Source organism: Cynara cardunculus (assembly GCF_001531365.2).
Source record: "Cynara cardunculus var. scolymus isolate 2C chromosome LG 5, CcrdV1, whole genome shotgun sequence".
In the NCBI taxonomy this organism is placed as follows: Eukaryota; Viridiplantae; Streptophyta; class Magnoliopsida; order Asterales; family Asteraceae; genus Cynara; species Cynara cardunculus.
The window spans coordinates 570,907-590,251 of NC_037532.1; the positions used below are offsets into that span (position 1 = coordinate 570,907).

General features: G+C 35.4%; 1 protein-coding gene across 6 annotated transcripts; it reads right to left on the bottom strand.

Annotated features, from left to right (window-relative positions):
- Positions 1-611: 611 nt before the first annotated feature.
- Positions 612-18,577, bottom strand: LOC112512415 (serine/threonine-protein phosphatase BSL1-like). 6 transcript variants are annotated; one of them, XM_025118360.1, is made up of 22 exons: positions 18,567-18,577; positions 18,048-18,462; positions 17,891-17,951; positions 17,720-17,798; positions 17,554-17,633; positions 16,833-16,927; positions 14,894-14,993; positions 13,794-13,863; positions 12,581-12,682; positions 11,642-11,723; positions 11,378-11,545; positions 9,640-9,820; positions 9,041-9,236; positions 8,139-8,306; positions 6,556-6,794; positions 5,197-5,281; positions 4,434-4,532; positions 4,013-4,212; positions 3,856-3,931; positions 2,790-2,925; positions 2,169-2,308; positions 612-1,060 (listed from the first exon to the last, which is right to left on the bottom strand). In XM_025118360.1, the coding sequence occupies exons 2-22, from the start codon at positions 18,250-18,252 to the stop codon at positions 977-979; spliced, it is 2,646 nt and encodes an 881-aa protein (XP_024974128.1). In that variant the 5' UTR covers positions 18,253-18,462; positions 18,567-18,577; the 3' UTR covers positions 612-976. The 6 variants fall into 6 exon arrangements, 5 of the variants coding, with proteins under 5 accessions (XP_024974128.1, XP_024974129.1, XP_024974127.1 ...); XM_025118361.1 differs by having other exon boundaries at positions 18,048-18,298; positions 18,401-18,574; XM_025118359.1 differs by having other exon boundaries at positions 18,048-18,574.
- Between the last annotated feature and the right edge of the window lie 768 nt (positions 18,578-19,345).

Genomic DNA, 19,345 nt, shown 5'->3' on the forward strand with positions numbered 1-19,345 from the left:
TCTTTATTGTTTTGCAAATTGGGGATCTTTCACGTTCTCTACCACTTGGATTAGAGGAAAAGTACGTACGTGTTCATCCTATCCTCCACATTTCTAAATGGGATTTATTTTTAAATCTTGTGAAATGAAATTTTGTTAGAACGTTTCACGAGTATGATCACCAAAGCACTAGATCCTATCAGAACTATGCAATTAAGCATGCTCGAATGAGGATGAGAATGATATTAGTATGAGTGACCACCTGAAAGGCCCTTAAGTGTCCTTGTGTTGCACCTCTTTCCTAGTCTCTTTAAAACCTTGATACACATTTCTTTAAACAAGAGTAAGGTAGACGAGTGAATGAATTATGAAGGRTTTAAAGATTTTAATTTAACATGAATAGTTTAATAATTTACCAATCTTGTCTCATCTTCTTGTTTCACCTATTTTGGTGGGACAAAAAAACATTGTTATCCCACTCGAGTTTTTTTTTGGGTGTCCCAAGAAATGTTWGGATTGATCTCAACAMATTGTGATTGCAAGAAATCCRCCMTGATAAACTCAATRACCACAATTRTTGTGTATGCCTAGAATCAAACTTATTYTAGGCAGATGGAAGTAGAGGAGGATAATTAGCTTCATGTTTCTTCTATTGGGAACATGAAAAAAAATTCATCTATAAAATCCCTCACTCTTACAACACTTCAAATACAAAAAACTCATTTCATCACTTAATGTTACAAGTAATACACAACACCATCCAACCATCTTCACATCGATTCCTCAAGCCTGAATGTACAAAAACACYCACAAAGAAATGGTCATTTGGTCATATCTAGGCTCTAGCACCAACCCAGAATAGCAAACTCYCCTATAAACACACCTATTGTTTGTATGCTACATATTTGGTGTGCCTTTGGGACTTCCTCTTCAATATTCATATTCAGCTATACTCTCTGCTAAAAGTGTATATATGAAATTGTGCAAAATACCCGAATCAAATATATGCAAGTGAGTTCCTGTCATGATTAGGCTGAGGTCGGCCCCTAGTAGGAGTCGGCGGTCTTTGATTATTAAGCTCCTACAAGACACATGAAACATCAATCAGTATCTTATTCACAAGCAATTGAAGYACACAAAAGAGCATATATGCATTTCGGATTTTTGGACTCACTTTCTAGACGAAAACGAAAAATTCGATATTTCTATATTGTCAAATTACTGTATTCTGTCTTGAGACTTGGGTGCTGTTTGGTTGGTTTTTTTTATCAAAGTCCTATATGGATAAAGCTGTATGTATATATTAATATGTCTGGTTGGATTGGAAAGGTTTTTGTTTGGGAAGATTTTTTCATAGAAGCGTGTCTTTTAATTGAGAGGGGCAGGTTTGGAAAAAAAACTTGGCTTTCTGCATAAAGTTTCTCCTTGGAAGCTTACTTTATGTTAATAAGTCACTACCAAACAGGCATGTATAGTTGACCGAATAAGTGGCGAGTCCCATTAAGCTCATTAAGCCGCTAACAAACAAGCCTTACTATATTGTCAAAATACTATATTCTTTAAGTAGACACAAAATAGCACGCACACACACACACACACACACACACACATATATATATATATATATATATATGTACTTACTGAAAGTGAGTCCAAGGCTTCGATATTTCTATTTCAGGAAATACTATAGCAATCACAAAGTTACAAGAATTTGTAATTATTACTGATAAAAGGACAATTGTGTCCATTAAAGAGAGGGAAATGTTCTCCATCTCATAATTAGAGGTAGAATAGAAAAGTACTTTTGAAAGGGGACACTTATTTGGAACAAACTAAAATAAACTAAAATAGTAATGTAGACACTTATTTTGGAACAGAAGGAGTACAAACTTACTTGTTACTTTCTTACAAATACATGCACATATACACGGTTATTTGCATAGGAGTCTAATCATGTGAGAACCACAAAAAGATTACAAACCCACGAGAACCAATCTCAATGTATTGTTTGAATTGCTTTTTTTTTCATCTAAGTGTAAAATTTAAGGTATTGTTTCACATATACTTGTTTCCTATGATTCACTGGTTCTCACGGGTCTCAACCTTTTTGATGTCTCATTTGATTATGCCACCCCACCCTACCACAAGATTATAAGACTCAAATCTAGAATTTTATAAATCAACATTACCTGCATCCAGGTGTCCTCTTGAACATGTTCTGGAGATGTTTCTGGTGAGTGAAGTGGAGGTGGCAGAGGATGAATCAATTTTGGAACAACTACCAATCCTCTGCCAACCACTAGTAAAGCTCCAGCATTGTTTGCAGTCCCTGAATGCAATTGCCACAATTAGACTAGAAATCACATCCAAAACATACCAAAAGAAAAGTCCACTTACACTTCCCTCTTTCCCAAGATAAGCATCCACATTTCTACTTATAGCTTGCCCCAAAACAAGTATCGATTTTCAAAAGCAAGTGTCTGCTTTCCAATTTTACCCTTAAATCTAAGATGGTGAAATTCATTACAGTCTCTATTATTAAGGGTAAAATTGTCATTTTGGTTAATTGAATACTGTACGCCTTTTTCTTTTCTGTCCCAGAAAAAATCTGTCAAATTTGAACAGTCGAGATGAACTTGATGACCGCTATGATACCCTTTTTCTCTTTAAGATATATGGAGTCGTTCTCTTCATTTGCATTTAATCACGTGAAATAACCGTCCAAAAAAGATATCTTTAGATTTACCCTCAATTTTATAGCGGAATCTTGTTTTGGGATGGAGGGAGTAACGTGTAACACCAAAACTTACCACAATAGTTGGTAGCCGAGAAAAGGGTAATCAACTGTCCCTGGGCAAATCTTTCGAACCCATCCATTACGCACTCGTGAGCTCTTATAATTAGCTGAAGTTTGTTTCTCTTACAGAAGTCCGTAACTCTGTCAGGCTGCAAAGTAGTTATATACATTATGGTATGGTTCTAAAAAAGTGTAAAGTCTTGAAGGTGAGGTTTTCACCGTTACCCTCTCGTCTCAAAATAAGTGTCCACTTTCCAACTCCATCCTTAACTATGAGATAGAGAAATTCATTACTCCCTCTATCATTATGGGAAAAATCGTCATTTAGTTAATTTAAAAGCATCTCCARCAAATTCYTCAAAATGGAGAAAATAGAGATTTTGGGCATGTTTTTTGCTCCAAAAACTTTCTCCAGGAGAAAGAGTGTAAAAATCTCCAAATTTGGAGAACACCCCAAAAATGATTACAATGAGAGAGAAATATTATTTAATATATTTCCACCAATAGGAAACTTTGGAGAAAAAAAATATTTAGAGAGAAAATAATATTTTATTAAATGAAAGGAATCTTTTAATAAGAGTAAATTACTATTTTCATCCCTGTGGTTTGTTAATAATTTTGATTTTCGTCCCTGTGGTTTAGAAATTATGATTTTTTGTCGCTATAATTTGCAATTGATTGCTATTTTCGTCCCTATACTAATTCCTACCTTTTAAGTACAAGGAAGCAAAACACAAGAATTGTAAACCACAAGACCTGAAACAAAAAAAAAATTGTAAACCATAAGGACGAAAATAGCAAAAAAATAACAAACTATAGTGATGAAAACCACAMGAACAAGAATCGCAATTTTTAACAAACCGCAGGGACTAAAAACGTGATTTACTTAGTAATATAATCAATGTTGTAATCTCCAAAACGGATAATCCGTTGGAGTTTGAATGTATTTTTGTTTTAGAGATTTTGAATGTTCCATTCTCCATTTTGGAGAATCTGTTTGAGATGCTCTAATAAAACTATGTCTTTTTCATTGTGGACATTTATTTTGGGACGGATTGAGTAGAAAACTGCATGCATACCCCGAAAGTGACGAGACCAGGTCCTCTAGCATTTGGYCTTAGACCTTCCACACTATCGTTTTCCGTGGGATCCGACCTGCAGAAATTAAACGACAAAAGGGTGTTTCAAGAAAGACTTGGAAGTAAACCCGAAAGCAGAAAGTGAACAAAAACTTGCCATAACAAATCCATCAAGACAAGAGATCCAGCATCCATGGTTATAGGTCTTTCTATTTTCTCTATCTGTTCAACTGAATGTATTGACCTCCCAATGCCACCATGCATGCAAATTATCTTTTTCTCGATAAGTGCTGCAAGTGGAAGATGGTTAAACAGTTGATTGAAGCGGGTCCACGCCCAGATTCCATCGTTCTCCCCCTATACATTATCCGGAAGCCATAAGAATCTAATAAAAACTTTCCCCAACAACACTCTTAAGGGGACGTTTGGTTTGATGGAATGGTTTTGAGAGATCTGGATTTCGTGGAAGGATTAAAAAAAAAAAACGCACCAAAGATTCCAAATCCTTCCACAAAATCCAAATCCCTCATAAACATTCTGTCAAACCAAATGCCCCCAAAATGAATTTTCACCAATACCATTCTTTCAATGCATTCAAGACGGAAACCAAAAAGTGCATTTATGTCAGCAGCCTCGTGATTCCCACGTATCAAATGAACATTCTCAGGATAATGAATCTGAAAAAGAAAACAGAAAAGGAAAAGCATGGTGAAYGAAGCCTCATAATTCGGGTTGTAAGTAGCTCTTAGGGCCTGTTTGTTAGCAGCTTAATGAGCTTAATGGGACTCGTAGCTTATTCGGTCAGCTATACATGACTGTTTAATAGTGGGTTAATGATATAGAAAATGGCTTATTCAGCAAGCTTCTARGGGGGAGCTTTATGCAAAAAGCCAAGTTTTTTATAAACCAGCCCCTCCCAATTAAAAAACATGCTCCTTCCATCTATGAAAAAACCTTCCCAATCTATACTGACAAATTAGTCACACAGACATCTTTATCCATATAGGACTTGAWGAAAAACCAACCAAACAGCCCCGTAGCCGACTTACCGTTAACCTAACTGTCTAGTTTATGACCTAAAAACACATGAAAATTGCAGAGAAACATCTAAATAGACAAAACAGCGCCCAATATGTCTATACGAGCTCAATTCATCATTTTGAKATAAAAAATGAACTTTTWCTTTCATTTTAACTAATTAAAAATAGGTTCACYCTTATAATATCTTGAAGGAATGAGAAGAAAAAGATCGAAATTGCATCGGAAAATGAGTGGACGMAAGTAATGGTTGTTCTCTTAATTGAATTTCAATTAAACTCGTCCCCAATCTTTCAAGCATACCTTTAGAGCAAGAAGCAATGTGATYGTCTCCAAGCTGTGTTGTCCTCGATCAACATAATCGCCAAGGAATAAATAGTCAATATAGCTGCGAGGCAAAAAAAAATCRATTTCACCACAAGGTTAAAACATATGTGATTTCTGTTCCTACTCCCTCCACCCCAAAATAAGTGTCCACAACTGAAATGACACAGTTTTAGGCCCTTATTTAATTTCTCTCTCTTCACAACTCTTAAATATTTGTGCATTAATTAAGGGTAAATTTGATWATTTACTTTTGAAAGTCGACATTTATTTTGGGAYGGAAGGGAGTATTTGATATTAGAAAACACACAATCGACAACTTGAAGCAACCAATGGGATCATGCGCTGATATACCACCCCCAAGATGACCTTGGGATCAGTGTAATGAAGGCGCTCCAGAGGGTACCGTCTACCCTTACATACTCCCTCTGCCCAAAATAATTGTCCATATTTCTATTTCAGTATTTACTAAAATGTGTCAACTTTCAAAATTCTACCCTTAATAATGAGATGGAGAAATTTATTACTCCCTCTATTACTAAGGGTCAATGATGTCATTTAGTTATAAGTCAATTACAATTCCATCCTTGTGGTTCATTAAATTTCTATTTCCGTCCCTGTGGTTTATAACTTGTGATTTTCGTCCTTATGGTTTGCAACTTGTTGCTATTTTCGTCCCTGGACTAATTCCTACCTTTAAAGTACAAGGGACCAAAACAGTAAAGAATTGTAAACCACAGGACCGAAACAACAATAAATTGTGAATCATAAGGATGAAAATAGTACTGAACCACAAACCATAGGGACAAAAACCATAATTCCTAAACCATAGGGACGAAGATTGTAATCTTTAACAAACCACAAAATCAAAAAACGTAATTTACTCTTTAGTTAATTAAAGTGTAATAGTTACAATCTCTCCCAAAATAATTGTCCACATTTTATATTAGTTTGTACGGAAATAAGCATCAACTTCGAGAAGTAGTACCTACTTTCAAATTCTACCTTTAATTATGAACAAAGAAATTCATTACTCCCTCCGTTATTAACGTTCAAAATTGTCATTTAGTTAATTAGAAAGTATAATAGTTACACTCCATCACAAAATAAGTGGTCATATTTCTATTTCAGTTCGTACCAAGTGTTAACTTTCAAAAGTAATTCTACCCTCAATTTTGAGATGGGTCATTACTCCCTCAATTACCAAGGGTTAAAATTAAAAACTGTAATAGTTACACATTTCTAAAATTGTGCGACTTTTTCATTGTGGACATTTATTTTGGGACAGACGGAGTAAAACATTTTCAATATATTCGGTAATTGTGATTTCAAACATACGTTATGTCTCCTGCAGTAGAAGGAAATCCGTATTCATCAAAAAGCCGCATCAAATCACCAAACTGTCCATGAAGATCGCCGAACACTTTAATCGGAGCTTTCAACTGAAGAACAGTTGGCTCGTGCAAAAAGATTTGCTCGGCAGCATAACAAAGTTCTCCGACTTCATAAGAATCGAGAAAAAACCTCCTGTTAGCAGGAGGCTTCCAGTTCCGAGGTCTAAGCAACGTAGATATAATCTGCAAAAAGAGGTATCATAATCTAGAGTTGCAATTTAGATTTCCTATAGTATTTCTCTACTATTTAGAAACTAGTTGTTTACGTGTGTGATACAACGGGATGTAAGACTATTTGGTTGATTTTCCATTAAGTCCTGTATGGATAAAGCTATCTGTGTGGATTAGTCTGTTTGTATAGATTAGGAAAAATTTTGTTTGGGAGGTTTTCTTCATAGATGGAATGAGCGTGTTCTTTAATTGGGATGGGAAGGGTTGGAAAAAACTTGGTTTTCTGCATAAAGCTCCCTCCTAAAAGCTTACTAGATAAGCCACTTTTTATATCATTAAGCTACTAACAAACAGTCATATATAGCTGACCGAATAAGTTGTGGGTCTCAGTAAGCTCATTAAGCTGCTAACAGATAAGCCCTTAATGGTCAATCAATAACTGAAAATTAATGCAAATTCTTATTAAAAAATAAAATCAAATATTTTTTATTTGAGTAAATTAGAAATTGGAAATGGTGGTTGAACATTTCTTCCTAATTTGAAGACCCGGCAAAAGAATTAGGAAAAAATATATCAATATCGGTGTCAAATTAAAAAATTTAAAAAAAATTCCTTGTCTGGTATAATTTTTTTAATTATAATTTAAATATTATTTATTTATAAATAAATAGGTAATTTATTTTAATTCCAATGATGGAGTATTTTTTTAATGAAGATAATGGAGTATTATGTTATGGATCAGTGATTATCCTTTATTTGAACGTTTTCTATCAGTTGGTTATTAGTTAACTTTATGGATCAGTGATTATCCTTTATTTGAACATATATAATCTTTCTTCTAAAAAAGTCTCATATAATATATAGAGAGAGGGAGGTTCAAACGAGAACTATAACTAAATAAAATAACACGAAAATGGCCAAATCACGTGCAAAATCACATGTGATTTTACACTAACGGTCCACGCAAGGGTGTACGGGCGACGTGGCCTGCGACCTCATATCGTGGCCGAAGTCACATGAATCACATATGATTTACACGTAATTTTAGTGTAAAATCACACGTGATCAGACCTTTTTCTTGTTCTCTAATTTAGTTATTGTTCTTGTATGAACCTGACTCTCTCTCCCCCTCTCTCTATATATATTTTTTTATGTTCCTATCTATTTAAATAGCTGCAATACCACAAAACGGGGTGGTATGCAGTAATTACTTGTAAACTTGAAATTTAAGAGATAATGCGTTACAAAGGAGTACATAATACTTAATAAGTTGGTTTTAAGACTTCTACTTAAATGCTTTATAATATAGTATAGAAAAGAAGAAAACTACACACATAACAAAACTAGTAATTTTACCTTCTTATGCAAGCCTTGAGGTGACTTTTGCCTCGTGAACTTTTTGGTTGGATACGATAGGTCATTTTGCGAAGGAATCATTCGTCTACTCTCGTTTTCGAATTGATCCAAGGATAACTGCCTAACCAAACCACCAAGGTTTCCCACGGTCTCTTTAGCAACTACAACCTGCACCATATAAACATCATGTTTCTTTATCTTAGAGAAGAACGGTCTCCAATACCCAAGGTTTTGAAAAGCGGAATCGGGCCTCAAGGCGTTTTTCATCAATGAGGCAAGGCGTAAGCCTCAAGCCGGTCTAAGGCGTATATATATATAACGGTATGCACATGTGCATACAAGTAATTGAAGTTGTTTCTTGGTTTTTATGCACGTCTGCATGTTACGCACATGTGCATACCAGACAAATTGCTTACAGATTACTTGTATGCACGTGTGCATACGGCCCAGATGAACAATTACCAGGGTCAGGGTGTTCCTCACTTTTTCATTTTTTTTGCGGTTTTCCACTGAACCTGACCCTATATATATCTACCATATACTCTTCAAAATGGGAAATTAGAGAAGTGGGAAAATATATATATATATATACACATACACCTGAATCTCTTCAAATTGGAAGACTGGTGAAGAAGTTGGAGATGACAAATGAAAACAAGGAGAAGATGAACAAGAAAATGGGTTTATTTCATAAAAAGTAAAATCAGTGAGTTAATTTCTAACCCCAGCTTCAACACCACCTCAGGTGCCTCAAGGCCCGCCTTAGTGGCTCGAGGCGTACGGCTCAACTAACCCATGAGAGGCACCGCCTCAGACTCGATTTTTTTAGTGCCTCAAGGCATATGCCTCTTAACACTTTTTAATACCATGCGAATACCCAAAATTTAAGGATGAATACATACAGCTCTAGGGTGAAGTCTAACATCTCCCTCCGTATCACTACCCTCTGAAGTGGTCTCTGCCACTTGCGAGTCATCTGAAACCGTTGTTACTTCGGGATTTGCCGCCTGTGCCTGTGCAGCTTGCCAGACGGCATTAGCAGCCTTAGCTTCAGCAGCCGAAGCTTCAGCCAGCCTCTCCATAGATTCTCTGTTCATACTGGAAAACATAGGAATGCATCTCAATAGTACAATTGAGAAATGCTTTCGACATACAATAAAATAAGGAAATTAGGTCAGTTTGGTCATTCATCCTTGCTTTTTCTGACTCACCCCCGGCTACGTGTCCTTTGGACCCTAGCCCCTCCCCCTGGCCTGCCACCAGTGGAAGCAAGATTCTCACTTTCTTTTTTGTCGGGAGAACTCATATTTTCTAGGGTTGTTTTTAAAAGGTTTATAATATTTATATATGGTAGATACTCACACACACTCGCCTTTGGTGAGGTTTAAACCCTTGACCTCCTAGGAAGTTGGGCTCTACCGGTAAACCAGGTACCGCTGGGCCAATGACCCTTTGGTAAGATACAGTAAGTAGTAGGACTAAAAGGAAAAACGGGCCTAACCTTAGGCCACCAGATGACGGACTTTCTGATCTACTGGCAGGAGACATAGGATCGAACGGGCTAAAATTGTTTCTCCTGGGACTCGTCATATTTGAGGAGCTTTCAGATGTTAACATAGGAGATTCGGTATCAGACTGAACAGGTGAATTCTCCGCAATAAGAAAATCATCTAACAACATATCTGCAACACATGAAACAAATAATAGTATGCAACAGAAGGATTTGAAATAGTGGTTATAGAGATGGTAAAGCGGTGGTATATCGGTCCAAAAATAGCGGTTCGTATAATAAATCATTAAATAGAATCATATATATGCATACATAAGTCAACATATTTTATGTATTCGATAAAATATATAAGAATAATGATGTCCAAATAAAAAGAATTAGAATAATGGCGCCCAAGTTCAAAAAAATAAATAATGGTGTCCTAATCCAAAAATATTTAGAGCATCTCCAACAAATTCTCTGGAAGTTCTCCAAAATGGAGAACCAAAGGTCAAAATCTCTAAAAGAAATAGCATTCAACTCCCACAGATTCTCTATTTTGGAGATTACACCATTAATTATATTATTAAAATATTTCATACATTTAGTTAAATATTATTTCTCACTCAAACATTTCATTTCAAGGTTCCCTATTGGTGGAATATAATAAAAAACCATTTCTCTCTCATGGTAATCATTTTTGGAGAGATCTCCAAATTTGGAGAAATTTACACTCTCTCTCCTACTTTCTCCATTCTAGAGAAAGCTTTGGAGAATCTATTGGAGCAAAAAATCGCCCAAAATTCCCATTTTCTCCATTTTGGAGAATTTGTTGGAGATGCTCTACGAATAATGAAGCCTTGATATTGCTGGACTAAAATAAAACCGAATTCAAGTCCTAAATAGCTCCGCTAATCACGGACCACTGTTTCAGACTGCTATTTGTCCCATGACCGCTAACTGCGATAGCACCGCTGTAGCAGTGTGATTAACAGCATAGATATTTGAGTAAACTTTAACAGATGAAGAGGTTTTTCTAGTTATTCATGATGCATGACACTGTGGGGCATTAATTACTTCTTACCTTCTCTTTAAGGTGTGTTTGGTATCCAGACAGGATAGAACAGAACAGAACAAGGCAAGATAGAACGGTTGTTCAACATTTGGTAAGACAGAACTTGACAGGACAGAATAGATAAAATGACCAATTTACCCGTAATGAGTTGATTATATATTTTATATATTTTGATTAATTTATTAAATTATAATAAAATAATTGTAATTATAACAAAATATATCATTAGAAAGTTTTCGTAAATACGATTAAAATCACACCAAAATAAAAAGTTTATATAGTTTCCAATTCTTAATTTTACAATTCCTTTTCTATAAATTACAAAAATTAATCAAAATATAGGAACCATATCAAAATAATATTTTGAGGACAGTAAAGTGAAATAAAATTTAAACAATGAATAAAATGTAAAGAGGAAGACGTATTCGATGTTTTAGAAGAGAATTAGGTTTTATTCCGAGGTTATATTGGTAAAATATAAGTTTGTTCCACCCATGGGGTCGGGGTGGAACATGCATGTTCCAGTATTCTGTCATGTTCCATCCTATGTACCAAATGCACCCTAAAAGTAAGGAATAACGCTTTCTTTCATGTTGCAACTTACATGATATGTTTATGTCGATGTTTCTTGGGAAAGGAAATTGTCTGAACAAAAGTTTAGAGGTAAAGCGTTACCTCCCCTTAGACCACCATAAACATACAAGCGAGTACCGATAGATGAAGCGGCATGCCGACAACGACGCATGAGCTCCAAAGAAGGATCTTCAGCTTGGCCCTTACTATTGCGCGTAGAAGTCACCATGCCATGTCTGTCTAACCAAACTCCGGCAGCAGTGTCCAACACTATAAAAATGGAACCATTTTGCAAAAGATTTACCTTTTATGTATCTCGTTGATTGCCACTGATATTAGGATAACCAAAATTATACGAATATTAACCTGCAACAGCTGCTTCACCATCGACCGTTCGTCCACCCCTAAGAACACCTCCTGTAACATGCAATCTAGCACCAATAAAGACCTGATAACCAACAAATGTTTTTGTAAGTAGGGCGTTTTGAAAATTATCATAGAGATATAAAAAAAGACCCGACGCATACAAATGTAACACAAAAACACTATGCACGCACACACATACTGTGATATACATGCACATTCATGGGTTAAGTATTTCTCTGAGGGTGCGTTTGGTACACTGGACAGGACAGAACGTAACATAATAGGGATCACTGTTCCATGTTTGGCAGGACTTTTATGTGGAACAGACAAGAACAGAGTGGAACACGCCCCCCTGACACAAGGTGGAACGAGGTGGAACAAACCAATATTTTACCGATATAAATCTCAAAATAAAACCTAATTTTCTTCTAAAACATCAAATACGTCTCCCTCTTTACATTTTATTCATTCTTTAAATGTTAGTTGTTGTATTTTATGTTCTTTAAACTTTCATTCACTTTCCTGTCCTCGAAATATAATTGTTATACGGTTTCTATATCTTGATTAATTTAAGTAATTTATTAAATATTAATAATAAAAAATAATATAGAAAAGGTATAAAATAAAAATTGGAAACTACATACACTTTTTATTTTGGTGTCATTTTGATCATCTTGACGAAAACTCTCTAATGATATAATTTGTTATAAAAAAAATACTTATTTTATTATAATTTAATAAATTACATTAATTAATCAAAATATATAAACAACTAATTAGGGGTAAACTGGTCATTTATCTGTTTTGTCTTGTCCAATTCTGTCTTTACCAAACGCTGAACGGTTGTTCCTGTGTTGTCCTATCTTGTTTGGATACCCTATGCACCCTGAAAGATATAAACCAATTTCCACAAGTGCTCAGTATGAAATTATTACTTACCGCTGCATGTTGGTACCTCGGTGACGGCGAAACACCAGGTGCAAGCGTCCATTCCCATTGACCATTCCTATGCATGAGCAATCCGTAAGCATCTGCTAAGGGCTGCAAATGCACATATACAAACAAATAATAGCTTGAGGAAAGTTATATAATTTAAATACAATATAATGTGCAAGGGAATGGATACACTTATGATAGTTTGAACAAGCTTTGACACTATTTAGTCCAAATTCCCTTGGGGCCTGTTTGTTAGCAGCTTAATGAGCTTAATGGGACTCGCAGCTTTTTCGGTCAGCTATACATGACTGTTTGGTAGTGGCTAAATGATATAGGAAGTAGCTTATGCAGTAAGCTTCTAGGGTCTAGGGAGAGCTTTATGAAGAAAGCCAAGTTTTCTTCAAACCTGCCCCTACTAACTAAAAACACGCTCCTTCCATTTATGAAAAACCCTCCAAACAAAAACCTTCTCAATCTATACAGATAGATTAATCCACACAGACAGTTTTATCCATATAGGACTTGATGAAAAACTAACCAAACAACTTAATGAGCTTAATGGGGTAGGTCAGATGAATACACCATATACAATCATAATCGTAGGGCATGTTTTTTAACAACTTAATGAGCTTAATGGGACTCGCAACTTATTTGGTCAGCAATACATAATTGTTTGGTAGTGGCTGAATGACATATAAAGTGGCTTATTCAGCAAGCTTTTAGGGGGAGCTTTTTGCAGAGAGCCAAGTTTTTTCCAAACCTACCCCTCCCAATTAAAAACATGCTCCTTCCATCTATGAATAACCCTTTTAAACAAAAATCTTCCAAACCTATACATATAAATTAATCCACACAGACAGCTTTACTCATACATGACTTAGTGGAAAACCAACCAAACAGCCCCTTGATCTCTCTATTGAACGTGCTATACTAATCCCTCCTTTTATTTACTTTCCCGTATACGCATAAAACCGTAAGCTTGTCTGAACTTGAAATAACTATCCTAAAGGCCATAAATTTGCTACATTGGTATACTCAACCATACAAGGTGCAATGTACAAGTAGCATGCAAGTAAGAATAGTCATATTATCCCGACTGAAAGCAAACAAAAGCTACTCCAAAACTAAAAATTAGAATGTCGCATACGTTTATAAGATCATATGGTTGTCTAGTAAGATTATGCTAATAAAATTAAGAAATGACAATAGGACATACCGTGCCTGAGACATCTCTTCCACCGCAAAGCAAAAACATACCATCTGAGCGAGCACTAGCAGTCGCATACCTACAAAGTGTAAGATATAACCAAGTGAAAAGGCATGCAATGTCCATGATGTAGATGCAGAACAGTTAGGAACGATTGATGACTGCCAAGAATAAGCTACTTTAGAATAAGCATACACAAAAATAGGAATTAGTATCCAAATATCCGATTACCTCGCTTCCAAATCATTTATGGGAATATTATTTGTATTTAATAATATACATACATACATACATACATACATGCATATATATAGGGTTAGGTTCAGGAGAAAAACCACAAAAAAATGAAAAACTGAGAAACACCCTGGTAAGCATTCAGCTGGACGGTATCCACATATACATACAAGTAATTTGCAAGCAATTTGTCCGATTTGCACATGTGCATAACATGCACACATGCATAATAACCAAGAAACAGCTACTTGTATGCACATGTGCATACCGTCCAAATGAACGGTTACCAGGTTGTTCCTTAGTTTTTCATTTTTTTGGAGATTTTCCCCAGAACCTCCCTCTATATATACATATATATATATATATATATATATCCAGATAGAAAATAGATACAAACATGGAAACCGTACATCCAATCCATTAAAAATCCACTTCCGATATATGCATTTACATATTTATTTATTTGTTATCAGTGCTTAAAAACAATAATTTGAACACTTCAAATCTATTTGACACTTGATTTGTAACTTGAAACATCATTTGTATCGATTTGCTTTTAGCCTTTTAGTTGTCAACTTCTAGTTTTTCATAATCATGTTTAACCTTGAAAGTTCAATTTTAGTAAGCTTTGGTTTTGAACAAAATAATTGGTTTGTTTTTAGTTATAATCTTCAATCAATAACAATTTGCAAATTTTGGTAAGTCTTTACATAGAAGAATCACAAATATCTTGTAGTCCAACTGAGCTACATACTAAAATACAAAACTTTACAAAATTTCAGTGCAACAACTAGATAAACGAAGACCAATAACTCATAAGACAAATGACCTTTAGAAGTTTCAATAGTGAACTCACAATTAAATTGCATACTTACATTCTAGCAGAAGGTTTATCACCTTCTGGATTTAGTCTCTGCCATGAATATGGTTTTTGAGCAGTATCCAAAGCCCAAGCATCTGAAAGCACTTTYTTTCCTAGAAAAAAAAAGGTATTACACATTTATCCATTATGGAAATATAGCATCTAATCTTGTTATCTGCATTAATGAAGGAAATCGTTATAATGATCGGCTGGTTGTCATTCTAGAGTCTGAAAATCAGAGAGATTCATGTCATGTACTTCAAACAGTGGCACAAACCCAAAAATGAGCCACCCTGTGCCATGAACACCATTTTCAGTTGGAATTATTTTTGAAAAGCAAGTATGCAAGTAAATGATATTCAAAAATGAATACTTTTAGAATGACGTAACAAATTTAAACAACAATATATAGCATTTGAAAATACACTACCACAAACACTTTAAGTAAATAGAAAGCACTTGAAATCCCATTGGAATCATTAACAGCAATAACAGCTTAATTAGCTTAATGGAATTCGCAGCTCATTCGGTCAGCTATACATGACCATTTGGTAGTGGCTTAATGTATAGAAAGTGGCTTATTCAGTAAGCTTGTAGGGGGGAGCTTTATGCAGATTGCAGAAAATCAAGTTCTTTCCAAACCTACCCATCCCAATTAAAAAACACGCTCCTTCGATCTATGAAAAAACCTTCTCAAACAAAAACCTCTCCAATCTATACAGACAGATTAATCCACATGAACAGCTTTACCATTAAGGACTTAATGAAAAACCAACCAAACAGCCCCTTAAGTCCACGTCTCTTGACAACTCTAATGTAATCCCAGAGCAAGTAGTCAATAATATAAACAGTACAAACCAACAGTATGACACTTAACAAGGAATTATAGGCTGAAGTAGAGCCTATAACTTCAGGCATAACACAATCGTATAAACAACAAAATGAAACAGCTAATACCAAAAATTAACAACTAAGATGAAACTATCAATAGTTTATTTTATTATTCAACAAGATAACACTTAACAGTGAAGAAGTTAAGCACAATGGGCTCTGGTTGTAGGTTAAGCTAGAGTCAAATGAAGTAAACACCAGCACGAGTTCTGCCAATTACACCAAGACCTACGACTTGAAGACTGTGAAGGGTTTATCTTTTTCCTTGTGTAGGTTAAGCTGATTAGCCATTTGGAGTCCTACACATTAGCATTATGAATATTGTATGACACATATCAACCTGAGTTGAATTCATAGTCGGGACACTAGTGGCTGGTTTTACACAATAGAGATCCTGCCCATTGGATTTAGATTCCGCTAATGCAGGCAGAGATGCGGATAGAAATAGATATATTAGTGTTTATTTGGATGGAAGTGCTGCCTTGAGACCGTACCAGCATCTTTGGAGTCCTTAAGTCAAGGTTTAAGGGAACTTAAGCTTAACCTACTTAACCAATTAGATGAGTTCATCCAGCATGGTCTTATAAACCAAAAATGCTTATGCTGCATGTACTTTAGGTAACTTCAGAAATGCAGCCATTCATGATCACCTTTTAGTTTTCAATGAATTGAAGGATTACATTTCCAATAACAAATGACAAACAGATCCAGAAACTCAAAAAGTGATACCATGGTCAAGCCAGATACCCACAATTTGTTTCAAGTGTGAAAAGGAAATAATCCCTTATATTGATTCAAGATAAATGCTCATTTACAACTACGAAAAATGGGAATGTGCAAAACCATTGCAACAGCATTACAGCAACAATATGCTATTTCATAAGCCATCTTTTTGGCTGATGAAGCATGGTTAGTACTATGCATCAGAAGTAATTGGTTATTAACTCCATTTCTGTTTTTTCATTTCTTTTTGCTATATTTAAGTAACAAGTCATTCTAGACTGTCATCTTCCAGGTGCATAGAGAACAAACAAAACAGAAAGCAATAAACTGACACTCACCATCATTGCCGCTAACAGCAACAAGGTATCGCTGGGCTACCAAATCCATGACATGGCCATAACGAGGGCCAGGACCCTGGCCTCGAACAACAACCCTGCACTCCAGAAACCACAAACCAAGCCAACATTTAAGAAAACAAATAAAGGCTTCAGAAGAGATGAATATAACTATATATATATATATATATATATATATATAGAGAGAGAGAGAGAGAGAGAGAGGAAGGTTCAGGGAAAAACCCCCAAAAAAGTGAAAAAAACTGAGGAAACACCTTGATAACCATCCATCTAGACGGTATGCACATGTGCATACAAGTAATTGAAGTTGTTTCTTGGTTTGTATGCACGTCTGAATGTTATGCACATGTGCATTCTGGACAAATTGCTTAAAAGTTACTTGTATGCATCAGGGTGTTCCTCAATGTTTCATTTTTTGGGTTCTTCCCTTGATATATATATGTTGGGTTCACGTGAGACCAGGCTGTTTTCGTTAGACCACATTTTTACACTTGAAACTTCACAGCAAAAACACTGTGAAGGTTTAAAAAAGTCGAACCTTCACAGCAAAAACACTGTGAAGGTTAAAAAAAGTCACCTTCACAGCATTTTGCTGTGAAGTTTCAAGTGTAAAAATGTGATCTCACGGGTCTCACGAAAACAGGCCGGTCTCACATGATCCCAAATATATATATATGTCCAATCTTTAACTGAACAAATTTACCTGTGCCATTTGTATTTGTCATTTGTCAAGTCAAGCACATAAAGATCATCTGTTGAATGCCCAGCAGGACCTATCCCCCCCTAGCGACACAGCACAAATTTATCAAAACTCAAAACCAAAACTCTGTATACATTTCGATTTCGTTGTAAATGTGTTCTTTAATCACCTGAAATACAACCATGGTTCCCACAGCAGCTGCTGCATGAGCAGCCCTAGGTGAAGGAGGCTCCCCAGCAGGCCGAATTCTGGATAATTCTCACAAATTAACAGCCGAATTCTAAGCAAAAAAAAAGGAATTGAAATATCGAATGCAAGAGTAAAGTATAATGGAAAGAACCTGGTCCATTTCCTAGTAAGAACATCGTATACATGAACAGAGTTCGTGACGCCATCTAACCCTAAAATTTCACGATTGAAAAGAGAAAAAGAATCGATCAATTTGCAGCTACTAAAACCAACTACAGATAGATAACGAACAAAGAATGGATAATTACGGATGCCGGGGGCAGCAGATGACGGACCACCTCCAATGGCGGTGGCGCCACCGAATAAAATGAGACGAGGTCCATGAGATTTCGTTTGTGCAACGGCGGTGAGAGTGTGACCGCAACGACGACCAGGACCGTCATCTTCTGTGTCCCAATAAGTCTCCAATGGATGATAGGTTGGAGCTGGTTGTAGCCACTGCTTAGAACCCATCAAAACCAAAAAAACCCAATTCTTACCGAAGAAGCCAATATCACTACTAAAGTAGCAACAATTATAAGCATCCAAAGTATCGCCTCAATTCGTAGTGATTGAAGTAATAATGAGAACAATGGTGAAAAGCGGTTGCATCAAAAATCACCTCCGTGCCACGGCGGTGAATGGTGGCCGTGGACTTGCGCCTCTACAGCGAAATTTTTGAATCTGAATACAATAAATACATCGATGAGAGCATAAGATTGGATGAAATTGATGATGGAAAACAGTTGTAAGTGAGATTGAATTGAGATTATTAGGTGGAATCGCACTGTTAGAGAGAGGATTTGGGGTGAAGATAGGAGACAAAAGAAGAGGGGGGGGGGGGGGGGGGGTAAAGGGAAGATCAATATTCTAAGAACTTGAATCTTTGATCGAGCGACGTCGTTTCTTTTTACAGATTTTATTTATTTAATTTTATTTATACAATTAAATACAAATTTAAATTTTTTAAATTAAAAATTAATAGAATTATTTGAGTTTAAATTACTTTTTAACAATATAAATTAATATATTAAATATCAGTGGTCTTATAAAATCTCTAACAAATTCCCTAAAAATGGTGATTTTGGGCAATTATTTTTCCCAGTAGTTTCCTCAAAATTTTCTCCAAAATACAGAAAGTATGAGAGATAATACAAGAGCATCTCCAACAGATTCTATAAAATAGAAAAAATAAAGTTTTTGCTTTTTATATTGCTCTGGCAAATTATCTATCTTGTTCTCTAAAATATTAAAACTTAGAAAAAAAACTCCAAATATATATAATTTTCTAAAACTCTCTAACGTTGAGAGAAAGAGATGTTCTTTTAATATTTCTCACCAATAAGATTTATTTATTAGTTTTTTTTAATGAATTGGGATTATAAAATTATAGGATATTTTAGGACAAATTACATGAAAAGGTAACTTACTTTAACTTGATTTTCTATTTTGGGTAATGTATTTTCATTTTGGTACATAAGACGTAAAGTTTTTAAACATTTAAGTACTCGGATTACCGGTTGAAACATTAATCATTTATCATGTCGATGTAGCGGGTGATGTGGTA